At 47.3% G+C, this 14,014-nt stretch overlaps 1 protein-coding gene across 5 annotated transcripts in view; it reads left to right on the top strand.

Moving 5' to 3' along the window:
* The window catches only part of LOC144672687 (diacylglycerol kinase beta-like), a 275,739-nt gene that overhangs the window by 249,946 nt on the left and 11,779 nt on the right, over nt 1–14,014 (top strand). For 4 of the 5 annotated variants that reach the window (XM_078534584.1, XM_078534586.1, XM_078534588.1 and 1 more), the window contains 2 exons: nt 2,107–2,264; nt 4,261–4,325. In XM_078534584.1, the coding sequence (XP_078390710.1) occupies nt 2,107–2,264; nt 4,261–4,325 (223 nt within the window). The remainder of the gene's footprint in view (nt 1–2,106; nt 2,265–4,260; nt 4,326–14,014) is intronic. The other variant, XM_078534587.1, reaches the window with a different exon arrangement.

A 14,014-nucleotide genomic window follows, 5' to 3' on the forward strand; every position in this document is an offset into this window, starting at 1 on the left:
GCAGCTTGGGATATTTTACTATGTTAAAGAGGTTATATAAATGCAAGTTGTTATTCATTTTCAGGTTCAGCTGAAGGTGAATGGGTTCATGTACACAGCACTACAGCTTTAAACAATTCTCCTTATCAGGCTGCAAGGAAATGAATTATTTGCTGGCAGTGTTAGAGGGTAACTTGAATTTCCACATTGAAGCTGTGGGTAAAGTCAGTCAGCATCATGGAGTGGGATCCCAGGACCCAGTCAGTGTTAATGATCATTCGGCTGTCTCCTGGAGAGTGCTAGGAAGAAGATGCCTATTGGTACTCAGGAGATCCCAGTTTGCTGGGTGATCACTTTGTGTCTCGTAAAATTTTGTAACAAAGTTGCGTTGCCGATGCTCTTTGTGCTCGCTAACGCTCGTCCCTGGTTACCTCCATGCTGTCTACCAGCTGAAGCTGCCAACATGGCCGCCCAGCAGCTGGCCTATCGAGGTGGCCGCCCAGCAGCTGGCCTATCGAGGTGGCCGCCCAGCAGTTGGCCTATCGAGGTGGCCGCCCAGCAGCTGGCCTATCGAGGTGGCCGCCCAGCAGCTGGCCTATCGAGGTGGCCGCCCAGCAGTTGGCCTATCGAGGTGGCCGCCCAGCAGCTGGCCTATCGAGGTGGCCGCCCAGCAGCTGGCCTATCGAGGTGGCGTGTCCTAGCAGGTGCAGGACCCCTTCCCCAGTGAGCCAAGAAGAGCATTTCACAGCTTGGATTGCAATGGCTGCTCACCATCACGGGGAGGCTACACCTTCCAACTCTTCAGATTTAGCAGCCAGAGAAACATTGCAGTCGCCCTTGACCCTCTGTGAACTTTGAACCTTTTGATAAGAGCAGCCATCGTCAAATGGTTATGGCAAGGCGCACACACTCGAGAGCTGCCTGGTGCCGTTGTACCTCGCCATACTGTCCAGTGTTTCTGAGGCAAGTTGGGTTATTTTGAACAGTTTTGAATGTTGCCAGTAGATGGCTGCAAAAGACAAAGATACCTCCTGCCAATTTCCCTTTATTTATAAAGTTCCCCTGCTTTCTTGAGATGAAAGGGCAAAGTACAGACCCATTCCGAGGCCCCTGTCTCATACACTGTGACACCGGTCATTTCAGCGAGCTGTCAAACCCTGTGCCAAAACACCTGGCATCTGCCCTGCCCCTCTGGCCCCACTGGCACACCTGACAGCAAACCACAGCTGGCAGGTTGGGATCTATCGCTGTGCCTCTCAAACTGGGCTCCATGGACCCACGCGGCTTTCCACCTGAAATAATGTGAACGGGAGCCAGTGCCAGGATGGCACGGGTCAGGAGCCGTTGTGGGCCACTCCAGGTACTGGTGGTGCCCTAGTGGCAGAAATGCCACACAGCAGGCAGTGCCCCCCTCTGTGCCCTTCCAGCACAGACAGGTCAGTAAACAGCCGAGTGGGGAGGAGAGAAACCCTGAAACACTCTGCTCTTGCGCAGTGAGGAGGAGGGTTACACCTGAAATGACGCCAGCGATCCCAACACTAATCCCACTCTAGCTTGGACAATAAATGCTGGCATTGCCATGTATGCCCACATCCTATGAATGAATAGAAAGAGAGAGCAGGGCAATGTCATGTGGTGAAGTGTTTAACAGGTATGTCGCTGAACCTGTTGGGTTAACTTTGAGCTGAAGATAACGTTTTCACATCGGCAACCACATCAATGCTCATTTTCTCAAACAGCTCCCAGACCACCCTCTATCCTCCAGGCCTACACACCGTTCCTCTCACTCAGCCCTCATCACCACTGCCGGCAGAACATCGAGCTCTGTGGGCCCTCCCCCCTCCCCAGAACCCTCCCCCCTCCCCAGAACCCTCCAGCCCTCTCCTCTCCTTTTAAAACAATCGTCTTTCGGTGTAGAAACCCCCCCCCAGCTGTTGTTGTATCAGCCCCGTGGACACGTTGAGTTGCTGTCACCATCCGCCCACCCTCCTCCTGCTATTTCCACACGTCTGCCCTTCTGGAGGGGGAGAAGCCCCCACCTCTATTACGTGGACCAGCGGGTTTAATGTGTTGGGAAGTGATGCTCCTGCTTGAACTCCAGTAACGTCCATCTTTGTTTAATGACAGGCTACGAAGGTGAGAAACTAACCAAAGTCCTGAAAGACATCGAGGTGAGTTCTTCAACGCTGTTGGACCGCTGGAGCTTTGAGGTGACTGAATCTGCTCCTGAGAAAGGTGACCCTGTTCCTTACAGCATCATCAACAACTACTTCTCCATTGGCGTGGTGAGTGCCAAAAGATTCCTGGCAACAGCTTTCTCACCATCGTTCTTCAGATGAGCTCATTGTACTTTTCACTTCTTTCCTTTTTTATCCATCGTTGGGAGGTGGGTGTCACGGGGATGGTCTGGCCCTTATTGCCCACCCTGCAAAGCCCTGGGGAGGTGGCTTGTCACAATGGAGTGTCTTGACAGGCCACTTCAGAGAGCAGTGAAGAGTCAAGCACATTGACTCATGAGGTTCACATTCCCAGGGCATCCCAGCTGTACTCTGCTGTCGTTACTGAGGGAAACACTACAGCCAATTTGAGAACAGTATTGAGCAGTCAGTGTGTTGTTGGTCATGAGATAGCTGGACAGCAACCTGCCCCTTCACCTCATAACACAGGATTCTTTCTGTCTAATGAACGTGCAGATGGGGCCTGGGTTTAACACCTCACCTGAAAGGCGACACCTCCAACAGTGCAGCACTCCCTCAATACTGCACGGAGTTGTCACCCTAGAGCATGTTGTTAAGTCTCCGGAGTGGGCTTTGAACCCATGACCCTTTCACTCGGACGTGAGAGTGCCGACTCACTGAGCCAAGCGGATATACGAAAGGAGTGACAGTGAAGCAGAGATAGATGTGAAGGGGGAAGAGCTAGAACTGAGATGTTGGGCAGGATTTGTTCTTGGGCTGTGAACATCACTGGATTTAATGCTCATCCCTAGTTGCCCCTTGAGAAGGTGGTGGTGAGCTGCCTTCTTGAACCGCTGCAGTCCATGTGGTGTAGGTACACCCACAGTGCTGTTAGGGAGGGAGTTCCAGGATTTTGACCCAGTGACAGTGAAGGAACGGTGATGTATTTCCAAGTCAGGATGGTGAGTGGCTTGAAAGGGAACTTACAGGTGGTGATGTTCCCATCTATTGGCTGCCCTTGTCCTTCTAGATGGTAGTGGTCGTGGGTTTGGAAGGTGCTGTCTAAGGATCCTTGGTCAATTCCTGCAGTGCATCTTGTAGATGGTACACACACTGCTGTTACTGTGTGTCGGTGGTGGAGGGAGTGAATGTTTGTGGATGGGGTGCCAATGAAGCAGGCTGCTTTGTCCTGGACGGTGTCGAGCTTCTTGAGTGTTGTGGGAGCTGCAGTCATCCAGGCAAGTGGGGAGTATTCCATCACACTCCTGATTTGTGCCTTGTAGATAGTGGACAGGCTTTGGGGAGACAGGAGGTGAGTTACTCACTGCAGAATTCCCAGCCTCTGACCTTCTCTTGTAGGCACTGTATTTATATGGCTAGTCCAGTTCAGTTTCTGGTCAATGGTAACCCCCAGGATGTTGATAGTGGGAGATTCAGTGATGGTAATGCCATTGAATGTCAAGGGGCGATGGTTAGATTCTCTCTTGTTGGAGATAGTCATTGCCTGGCACTTGTGTGGTGTGAATGTGGCCACTTGTCAGCCCAAGCCTGGATATTGTCCAGGTCTTGCTGCATTTGGACATGGACTGCTTCAGTATCTGAGGAGTTGCGAATGGTGCTGAACATCAGCGAACATCCCCACTTCTGACCTTATGATGGAAGGAAGGTCATTGATGAAGCAGCTGAAGATGGTTGGGCCTAGGACACTACCCTGAGGAACTCCTGCAGTGATGTCCTGGAGCTGAGATGATTGACCTCCAACAACCACAACCATCTTCCTTTGTGCTAGGTATGACTCCAACCAGTGGAGAGTTTTCCCCCTGATTCCCACTGACTCCAGTTTTGCTAGGGCTCCTTGATGCCACACTCGGTCAAATGCTGCCTCGATGTCAAGGGCAGTAACTCTCACCTCACCTCGGGAGTTCAGCTCTTTTGTCCATGTTTGAACCAAGGCTGTAATGAGGTCAGGAGCTGAGTGGCCCTGGCAGAACTCATGTTAGTTGAGTGTGAATTTGTAGTCTTGTCCGTTAAGACCCTGATTTTGTAAAATGAATGTGGCAGGATTCTGGGTTCTGATTGCTGGTATCTTCTTTTGTATTTAAAGGACGCGTCAATTGCTCATCGTTTTCATGTAATGAGAGAGAAGTATCCGGAAAAATTCAACAGCAGGTTAGCCAACATTTCAATGTCTGAAACGGGTTGAATCTGTGGTGTCAGTTATATCCCATCGAGCAGACACTGGGCCACAAAACACAGGGTTGATTGTGCTGCTAGTTTTTAGCACCACAGGGATACAGTACGTGGGGAATGACATGTGCTAAGTGTAACTGCTTAGGTGGAGCAGGTAACTTTGGAGCTATAGTTCCCAAAGTCCTCCAGCACAGTTTGGGGGGTGCGGGGCTCGTCATGTCATGTCTGGGTCAGTTATAAAGACAATCAGCCATTGGTCAGTGTTATGACCGATGCAGTTGGTGAAGTGGAGTCATTTAAACATCCCAGAGGGAAACTTTAAACAACTGTCATAACCTAGAATTGTAAGTGTTATGTTTGAGATGCGACTCTAGTTCTTGAGATTTTATATTAAGCTAATTGAAACATTTTATTAATTTACACAGGTTAAAATATATATATATATATATATATATATATATACACACACACATGGCTACAAATTATTACTATCATCACTTTTAACAAATTCCCCAAACTAATCTCCATTAAGGTAACAGCAACACATAGACTTAACCAGACACCAGGCAAAGCATTTTCACCTTACAATTTCACAATGAGGTTCCTTTCACTGTGGAGCCAGTTGGAGGTTTGCAGCTGCCTTTTGATCTCACATTACCTCTGCCCTGCACACCCGAAAACTACTGAACTTATACCTACTACCACTGATTGAATTCAAATTCTCATTGTCTCAACAGTCTCTTTAAACTTTACCTTTTAACAATGAAACCCCTTTCATATTACCGATTTTATTAGTAATATAAACATATTGTTTGGTATCTGCTAGAGGGGCATCAGTTTTCACCCCACTTCTTGAATGCTCTATTCAAAAAATGCAAATACACGTTATCTCCCTTCCATATCAAAACTAGTACACACCAAAGCACCCAGACTAGCTGGTTTTAATCGTTTAACACACACCCACAGACTAAACCTCTATTTTAAAAGAAAAATATTTTCCAAACTATTATATAGATTAACAGCTTCATGACACTCAGCAGTGCTGCTGTTGTTGTATCATGTGACTGCCAAGATGCTTACAGGTGAACGAGGTGGACCTTGGCTTTTTTTATCATCTGGTAATTCCTACGTTCCTGATGCGATGAATTTGGGTTTTATTAAGATGAGAGATGCTAAGAAATGAAAACACTTACTGTCCCTAGAGTCAGCCTCAGCCAAGTCTGGTATGTCAAATGGCAAAAGGATCAGTAAAACTCTACCTACTGTGCACCCAACACCATGCTTTAACCCTATTCCCAGGAGGTCTTGCTGCCATTGACAGTAACATCTCCCACACAGCTCACCCCGTGGCCTTGTTCCACTTCAGGCTCTCTCCCAGTGATCATGCACACAGCCGAAACGCTCCTGTCATAAACAGACCCATGGACTGTCTCCCAGGAGCTGAAACTTTGTCACCTGATGTGCAATGACTGAACATTGCTGCACAATGGATTACAGGGGCAGAGGTTGTCTGCAGACAAAGATAAGCATACAAGAAATAGTTGACGCACTCTCTCCAGTGCTGAGCGGTCCCTGAGTGTGAGGATGAGATGTAAACCATTGCAGACCAGGTACCTCCATGCTCCACACCTTGCATTGTATCTTTGGTCCGGTTTGATTGGCCAGTTCTGTATCCAGGACCCATCAAACTTCAACCAGATCTATAGACCAACAATACGACAAGATCACTGTAGCAAGACAAAGCCCTGTGGGCATAAAAGTGTGTGACTGTTCTATATATAAAAGTAAAATACTGCAGAAGCTGGAAATCTGAAATAAAAACAGAAAATGCTGGAAAAACTCAGCAGGTCTCTCAGCATCTATCGAGAGAGAAACAGAGTTAACATTTCGAGCCCACAGGACTCTTCTTCAGAGCTAAAGAGAAGTAGGAATGTGATGGGTTTTACACTGTTTAAGAGGGGGTGGAGCAAAATAGAAGATCAGGGATAGGTGGGGGCTAAGGAGAGATTGACAAAGATGTCCTAGACACAAGACAAAGGGAGTGTTAATGGTAGCGTTAAAGACTAAACAAGGTGCTGATAGTGGCATTAAGGTAATGCAGCAGAATGTGTGAATAGCAGAACAATGGTCAGCGCTCTGTGAAAGAACAACATAGAAACAAGTGACAGACTGGCCATGATCTCCTGTCCACTTTGGCACTTTGCTAAAGACCCTCATTTCAGACATTGGGCTGAAAACATTGGCTGTTATAGACCCCTACTGGTATTCCGTTCCAAACACTCAATGGGGGTTTATAGTCCTCAGTTTTAGGCTGATAGAGAACAGAGCTCAACAATGCAAACTGGGCAGCACCTTCTGGCTCCCATCAGAACATACAACATTTTAGCATCCGTTTTCTTGATCTATACTTGGCACATCAGGAGGAGGTTGTGCGATTTCCCCAGTTAACCCTCCTGGCATCGATTCTGAAAATCACCTCTGCCTCAGTTAAATCGGAGGTAAAGGAAGCCGCACCTGAATCCAGGAGTCAAGCAGTTTGATCAGGGGGTGGTCAGGTCAAACACAGGCAGGGCAGCTAGAGGAGAACAGGGGCAGCTAGAGGAGAACAGGGGCAGCTAGAGGAGAACAGGGGCAGCTAGAGGAGAACAGGGGCAGCTAGAGGAGAACAGGGGCAGCTAGAGGAGAACAGGGGCAACTAGAGGAGAACAGGGGCAGCTAGAGGAGAACAGGGGCAACTAGAGGAGAACAGGGGCAGCTAGAGGAGAACAGGGGCAGCTAGAGGAGAACAGGGGCAGCTAGAGGAGAACAGGGGCAGCTAGAGGAGAACCGGACAGAGGAGGAAGAAACAATCCCAATCGGGAAGGTCTTGAGAAGTTCCAACAGTTGAACAGAAGTTAGGAGGGATTTTGAAGTATGAAAGTGGTGAGGTTAAGAAAGGATTCCCAGAGGAGGTTCTTCTGGTCTCTGCCCTAACTGTGGTAGAAAAGGTGCAGAAATGCTTGAAAATTGATGCAAATAACGCTGTCACTTACGAACATACGCATTAGGAGCAGGAGTGGCCACTCGGCCCCTCGAACCTGCTCCCCCATTCAATAAGATCATGGCTGATCTGATTGTAACCTCAGCCCCACATTCCCGCCTAACCCCCGATAACCTGTCACCCCCTTGTTAATCAAGAATCGATCCAGCTCTGCCTTCAAAATACTATACGAGTATCTGCGGCACTCCCAATAAAGCAATAGCAGACAAGCGGGAGCAATCCTGTGGGGATTCAACCCCAACGACTTCAACTGACATGAGTAAACATTGCAAGTCCTCTCCCCAGTGACTATTCATGCCTATTAGCATCATTTGAAAGCTCGGGTACAGTGTTGCTTTATCAAGAAACACATCTGTACAAAAGAGGAGGAGAAAACAACTTCAGAAAGAAGCCAATGGCTGTGAACCAAAGCTTCCCAAAATATATTAAAGAGATCAGGCCATGGTCAAGCCAAATGGTCAGCCCATATGCTAACTGCTAGCACAGAATACAGGCTGTAACTCTAACCTTGCTCAACCAAATCAGGACCTTGCACTTTGAGAGAGCTCAGTCATATAATACCTTTAATGTACCTTCGTACCTGGAGCGATTTATACTCCCGATCAGTTACTAACCGCTCTCTGTGGTCATTTCAATGCTTAACCTAATGAAGTTGTGGACATTTAAATTTTCAAGTAAAGTAGGAGTAGTTCATTGCTGTGCTGGCTTCCTCTTTGAGAAGCTCACCAGAAGGCATCGACTCATTCCAGTTGGGTTGCTCTGTAATTCTGTGATTGTCCCAGAGGGTAATTATTAAACATCTGGACTGAATATGTGCAGCAGTGAACTGCATTTGACTTAGCAGTTGACTTACAGACGTTAGCCATATTGAGCCCTATAGCACCCCAGCTTCGCCAGAAGCCACTACACTGCAACCTAAATCTTCCTTCCTTCACATTCCCACCCCTCCCCAAACCCCAGCAGGAGAGACAGCCAGCTGCCCCTTTCACAAGCCCAGTCTATGTACACGATGGCAGGGAGGGGGCTGGTGATCAGTCTGATCCCACTGGGAGAGGGGTGAATCCACAGCTGAGAGCTCACCAGCCTCTGTTTGGAGGGCCCCCTCATCAGCACTGCTTGCTTTCCTCAAAGCTATTTTTTTGCTTTGCAACCTAAAACACAAGTCAGTGTTCAAATCCTTGGGACTCACCTGCCCTCCCTAAAGCTGCTCCCTACCACTTCTGGCCTCCCACTACAGCCGCAGCATTTCCCTCGTTAAACAGCAGCACATCCTTTACCAGCATTGAGTTCCGAGTGAGGACAGTGGGCCCGGGTTGTAGGGGCGTGAGGGTCGGCTGTCCTGCTCCACTCCACCTCCCAACAGGAGAAGCCAAACGACACTGCATACCGACATATGAGAAAGGCAGGGCAGTAAAAGACCAGTCAGCCACTGAGCATGCACTGTCCACCAGCCAGTCCATACTCCCACCTCCATCCCCCCTCCCCACCCCACCTATCACCTTGAACTCTTAACCAGAGAGAGAACTCTAGAGAGAAATCCTTCAGGCAACTGAAGGGAAAAGGAATCTCTGAGACATTTCTCTCCAGTTCCTGCAGTAAGTTCCAAGAGTTCACACTAAGTGGTCTATTCTCCCAGTCTGCTCTGTATAAATGTGGAAGGGGAAAGGACAAGGGTTTCTCCAATAATAACCAATGCATTTCGACTGGATATCGGAATTTCGGAGCGTATGTTCCACACACTCAGGTGCCCATGTCCCCATCGACACCGTTCTTGGAGAGAACTGGCAATTGTTAGCAATCTCAAGTGTGGGCAGCGAGCTTATCAGCATGGGAAAAGGGGTTTATTTTTCACCTCAGGGACACCCACCTTGTGTGTGTGTGTGTGAGAGAGAGATTGCGTGTGTGTGTGTGAGAAAGACATTGTGTGTGTGTGTGTGTGTGAGAGAGATTGTGTGTGTGTGTGTGAGAGAGATTGTGTGTGTGTGTGAGAGAGAGATTGTGTGTGTGTCTGAGAGAGAGATTGTGTGTGTGTGAAAAAGAGATTGTGTGTGTGTGTGTGAGAGAAAGAGATTGTGTGTGTGTGTGTGAGAAAGAGATTGTGTGTGTGTGAGAAAGAGATTGTGTGTGTGTGTGTGTGAGAAAGAGATTGTGTGTGTGTGAGAAAGAGATTGTGTGTGTGTGAGAAAGAGATTGTGTGTGTGTGTGAGAGAGATTGTGTGTGTGTGTGAGAGAGATTGTGTGTGTGTGTGAGAGAGATTGTGTGTGTGTGTGAGAGAGATTGTGTGTGTGTGTGAGAGATATTGTGTGTGTGTGAGAGAGAGATTGTGTGTGTGTGAGAAAGAGTGTATGTGTGTGAGAGAGAGATTGTGTGTGTGTGAGAAAGAGATTGTGTGTGTGTGTGTGTGTGTGAGAGAGATTGTGTGTGTGTGTGAGAGAGATTGTGTGTGTGTGTGAGAGAGATTGTGTGTGTGTGAGAGAGAGATTGTGTGTGTGTGAGAAAGAGTGTATGTGTGTGAGAGAGAGATTGTGTGTGTGTGAGAAAGAGATTGTGTGTGTGTGTGTGTGTGTGTGTGAGAGAGATTGTGTGTGTGTGTGTGAGAGAGAGATTGTGTGTGTGAGAGAGAGATTGTGTGTGTGAGAGAGAGATTGTGTGTGTGAGAGAGAGATTGTGTGTGTGAGAGAGAGATGTGTGTGTGAGAGAGAGATTGTGTGTGTGAGAGAGAGATTGTGTGTGTGAGAGAGAGATTGTGTGTGTGAGAGAGAGATTGTGTGTGTGAGAGAGAGATTGTGTGTGTGAGAGAGAGATTGTGTGTGTGAGAGAGAGATTGTGTGTGTGAGAGAGAGATTGTGTGTGTGAGAGAGAGATTGTGTGTGTGTGAGAGAGATTGTGTGTGTGTGAGAGAGATTGTGTGTGTGTGAGAGAGATTGTGTGTGTGTGAGAGAAGAGATTGTGTGTGTGTGTGAGAGAGATTGTGTGTGTGTGAAAAAGAGATTGTGTGTGTGTGTGTGAGAAAGAGATTGTGTGTGTGTGAGAAAGAGATTGTGTGTGTGTGTGAGAGAGATTGTGTGTGTGTGTGTGTGAGAGAGATTGTGTGTGTGTGTGTGTGAGAGAGATTGTGTGTGTGTGAGAGAGAGATTGTGTGTGTGTGAGAAAGAGTGTATGTGTGTGAGAGAGAGATTGTGTGTGTGTGAGAAAGAGATTGTGTGTGTGTGTGTGTGAGAGAGATTGTGTGTGTGTGTGAGAGAGATTGTGTGTGTGTGTGTGAGAGAGAGATTGTGTGTGTGAGAGAGAGATTGTGTGTGTGAGAGAGAGATTGTGTGTGTGAGAGAGAGATTGTGTGTGTGAGAGAGAGATTGTGTGTGTGTGTGTGAGAGATTGTGTGTGTGTGAGAGAGATTGTGTGTGTGTGAGAGAGATTGTGTGTGTGTGTGAGAGAGAGATTGTGTATGTGTGTGAGAAGAGATTGTGTGTGTGTGAGAGAGAGAGATTGTGTGTGTGAGGAGAGAGAGATTGTGTGTGTGTGTGAGAGAGAGATTGTGTGTGTGTGTGAGAGAGAGATTGTGTGTGTGTGTGAGAGAGAGATTGTGTGTGTGTGTGAGAGAGAGATTGTATGTGTGTGTGAGAGAGAGATTGTGTGTGTGTGAGAGAGAGATTGTGTGTGTGTGAGAGAGAGATTGTGTGTGTGTGAGAGAGAGATTGTGTGTGTGTGAGAGAGAGATTGTGTGTGTGTGAGAGAGAGATTGTGTGTGTGTGAGAGAGAGATTGTGTGTGTGTGAGAGAGAGATTGTGTGTGTGTGAGAGAGAGATTGTGTGTGTGTGAGAGAGAGATTGTGTGTGTGTGAGAGAGAGATTGTGTGTGTGTGAGAGAGAGATTGTGTGTGTGTGAGAGAGAGATTGTGTGTGTGTGAGAGAGAGATTGTGTGTGTGTGGAGAGAGAGATTGTGTGTGTGTGAGAGAGAGATTGTGTGTGTGTGAGAGAGAGATTGTGTGTGTGTGAGAGAGAGATTGTGTGTGTGTGAGAGAGAGATTGTGTGTGTGTGAGAGAGAGATTGTGTGTGTGTGAGAGAGAGATTGTGTGTGTGTGAGAGAGAGATTGTGTGTGTGTGAGAGAGAGATTGTGTGTGTGTGAGAGAGAGATTGTGTGTGTGTGAGAGAGAGATTGTGTGTGTGTGAGAGAGAGATTGTGTGTGTGTGAGAGAGAGATTGTGTGTGTGTGAGAGAGAGATTGTGTGTGTGTGAGAGAGAGATTGTGTGTGTGTGAGAGAGAGATTGTGTGTGTGTGAGAGAGAGATTGTGTGTGTGTGAGAGAGAGATTGTGTGTGTGTGAGAGAGAGATTGTGTGTGTGTGAGAGAGAGATTGTGTGTGTGTGAGAGAGAGATTGTGTGTGTGTGAGAGAGAGATTGTGTGTGTGTGAGAGAGAGATTGTGTGTGTGTGAGAGAGAGATTGTGTGTGTGTAGAGATTGTGTGTGTGTGAGAGAGATTGTGTGTGTGTGAGAGAGATTGTGTGTGTGTGAGAGATTGTGTCAGTGTGAGAGAGAATGTGTGTGAGTGTGTGAGAAAGAGATTGTGTGTGTGTGCGAGAGAGAGATTGTGTGTGTGTGCGAGAGAGAGATTGTGTGTGTGTGCGAGAAGAGATTGTGTGTGTGTGAGAGAGAGATTGTGTGTGTGTGTGAGAGAGAGATTGTGTGTGTGTGTGAGAGAGAGATTGTGTGTGTGTGAGAGAGAGATTGTGTGTGTGTGAGAGAGAGATTGTGTGTGTGTGAGAGAGAGATTGTGTGTGTGAGAGAGAGATTGTGTGTGTGTGAGAGAGAGATTGTGTGTGTGTGAGAGAGAGATTGTGTGTGTGTGAGAGAGAGATTGTGTGTGTGTGAGAGAGAGATTGTGTGTGTGTGAGAGAGAGATTGTGTGTGTGTGAGAGAGAGATTGTGTGTGTGTGAGAGAGAGATTGTGTGTGTGTGAGAGAGAGATTGTGTGTGTGTGAGAGAGAGATTGTGTGTGTGTGAGAGAGAGATTGTGTGTGTGTGAGAGAGAGATTGTGTGTGTGTGAGAGAGAGATTGTGTGTGTGTGAGAGAGAGATTGTGTGTGTGTGAGAGAGAGATTGTGTGTGTGTGAGAGAGAGATTGTGTGTGTGTGTGAGAGAGATTGTGTGTGTGTGGAGAGAGAGATTGTGTGTGTGTGAGAGAGAGATTGTGTGTGTGTGTGTGTGTGTGTGTGAGAGATTGTGTGTGTGTGTGTGTGAGAGAGATTGTGTGTGTGTGTGTGTGAGAGAGATTGTGTGTGTGTGAGAGAGATTGTGTGTGTGTGAGAGAGATTGTGTGTGTGAGAGAGATTGTGTGTGTGTGAGAGAGATTGTGTGTGTGTGAGAGATTGTGTGTGTGTGAGAGAGATTGTGTGTGTGAGGAAGAGATTGTGTGTGTGTGAAGAGATTGTTGTGTGTGAGAAAGAGATTGTGTGTGTGAGAAAGAGATTGTGTGTGTGTGAGAGAGATTGTGTGTGTGTGAGAGAGAGATTGTGTGTGTGTGAGAGAGATTGTGTGTGTGTGTGAGAGAGATGTGTGTGTGTGAGAGAGATTGTGTGTGTGTGAGAGATTGTGTGTGTGTGTGAGAGAGATGTGAGTGTGTGTGAGAAAGAGAGATTGTGTGTGTGTGTGAGAGAGAGAGATTGTGTGTGAGAGAGAGATTGTGTGTGTGTGAGAGAGAGATTGTGTGTGTGTGAGAGAGATTGTGTGTGTGTGAGAGATAGATTGTGTGTGTCTGAGAGAGATTGTGTGTGTGTGAGAGAGATTGTGTGTGTGTGAGAGAGATTGTGTGTGTGTGAGAGAGAGATTGTGTGTGTGTGAGAAAGAGAGATTGTGTGTGTGTGTGAGAGAGATTGAGTGTGTGTGAGAGAGAGATTGTGTGTGTGTGAGAGAGAGAGATTGTGTGTGAGAGAGAGATTGTGTGTGTGTGAGAGAGATTGTGTGTGTGTGAGAGAGATTGTGTGTGTGTGAGAGAGAGATTGTGTGTGTGTGAGAGAGATTGTGTGTGTGTGAGAGAGATTGTGTGTGTGTGAGAGAGATTGTGTGTGTGTGAGAGAGATTGTGTGTGAGAGAGATTGTGTGTGTGTGAGAGAGATTGTGTGTGTGTGAGAGAGATTGTGTGTGTGTGAGAGAGATTGTGTGTGTGTGAGAGAGATTGTGTGTGTGTGTGGTGAGAGAGAGATTGTGTGTGTGTGAGAGAGATTGTGTGTGTGTGAGAGAGATTGTGTGTGTGAGAGAGATGTGTGTGTGAGAGAGAGATGTGTGTGTGTGTGAGAGAGATTGTGTGTGTGTGAGAGAGGTGTGAGTGTGTGTGAGAGAGAGATTGTGTGTGTGAGAGAGTGAGTTGTGTGTGTGTGAGAGAGATTGTGTGTGTGAGAGAGATGTGTGTGGTGTGTGTGTGAGAGAGAGATTGTGTGTGTGTGAGAGAGATTGTGTGTGTGAGAGAGAGAGGGTGTTGTGTGTGAGGATGTGTGTGTGAGGTGAGAGTGTGTGTGTGTGTGAGTGTGTGTGTGTGAGAGAGAGAGGTGTGTGTGTGGAGTGGTGGAGAGAGTGTGTGTGTGTGAGAGGAGGATGGGGTGTGGAGAGAGATTGTGTGTGGGTGAGAGA

This window comes from Cetorhinus maximus, chromosome X (assembly GCF_964194155.1).
Source record: "Cetorhinus maximus chromosome X, sCetMax3.hap1.1, whole genome shotgun sequence".
Taxonomy (NCBI): Eukaryota; Metazoa; Chordata; class Chondrichthyes; order Lamniformes; family Cetorhinidae; genus Cetorhinus; species Cetorhinus maximus.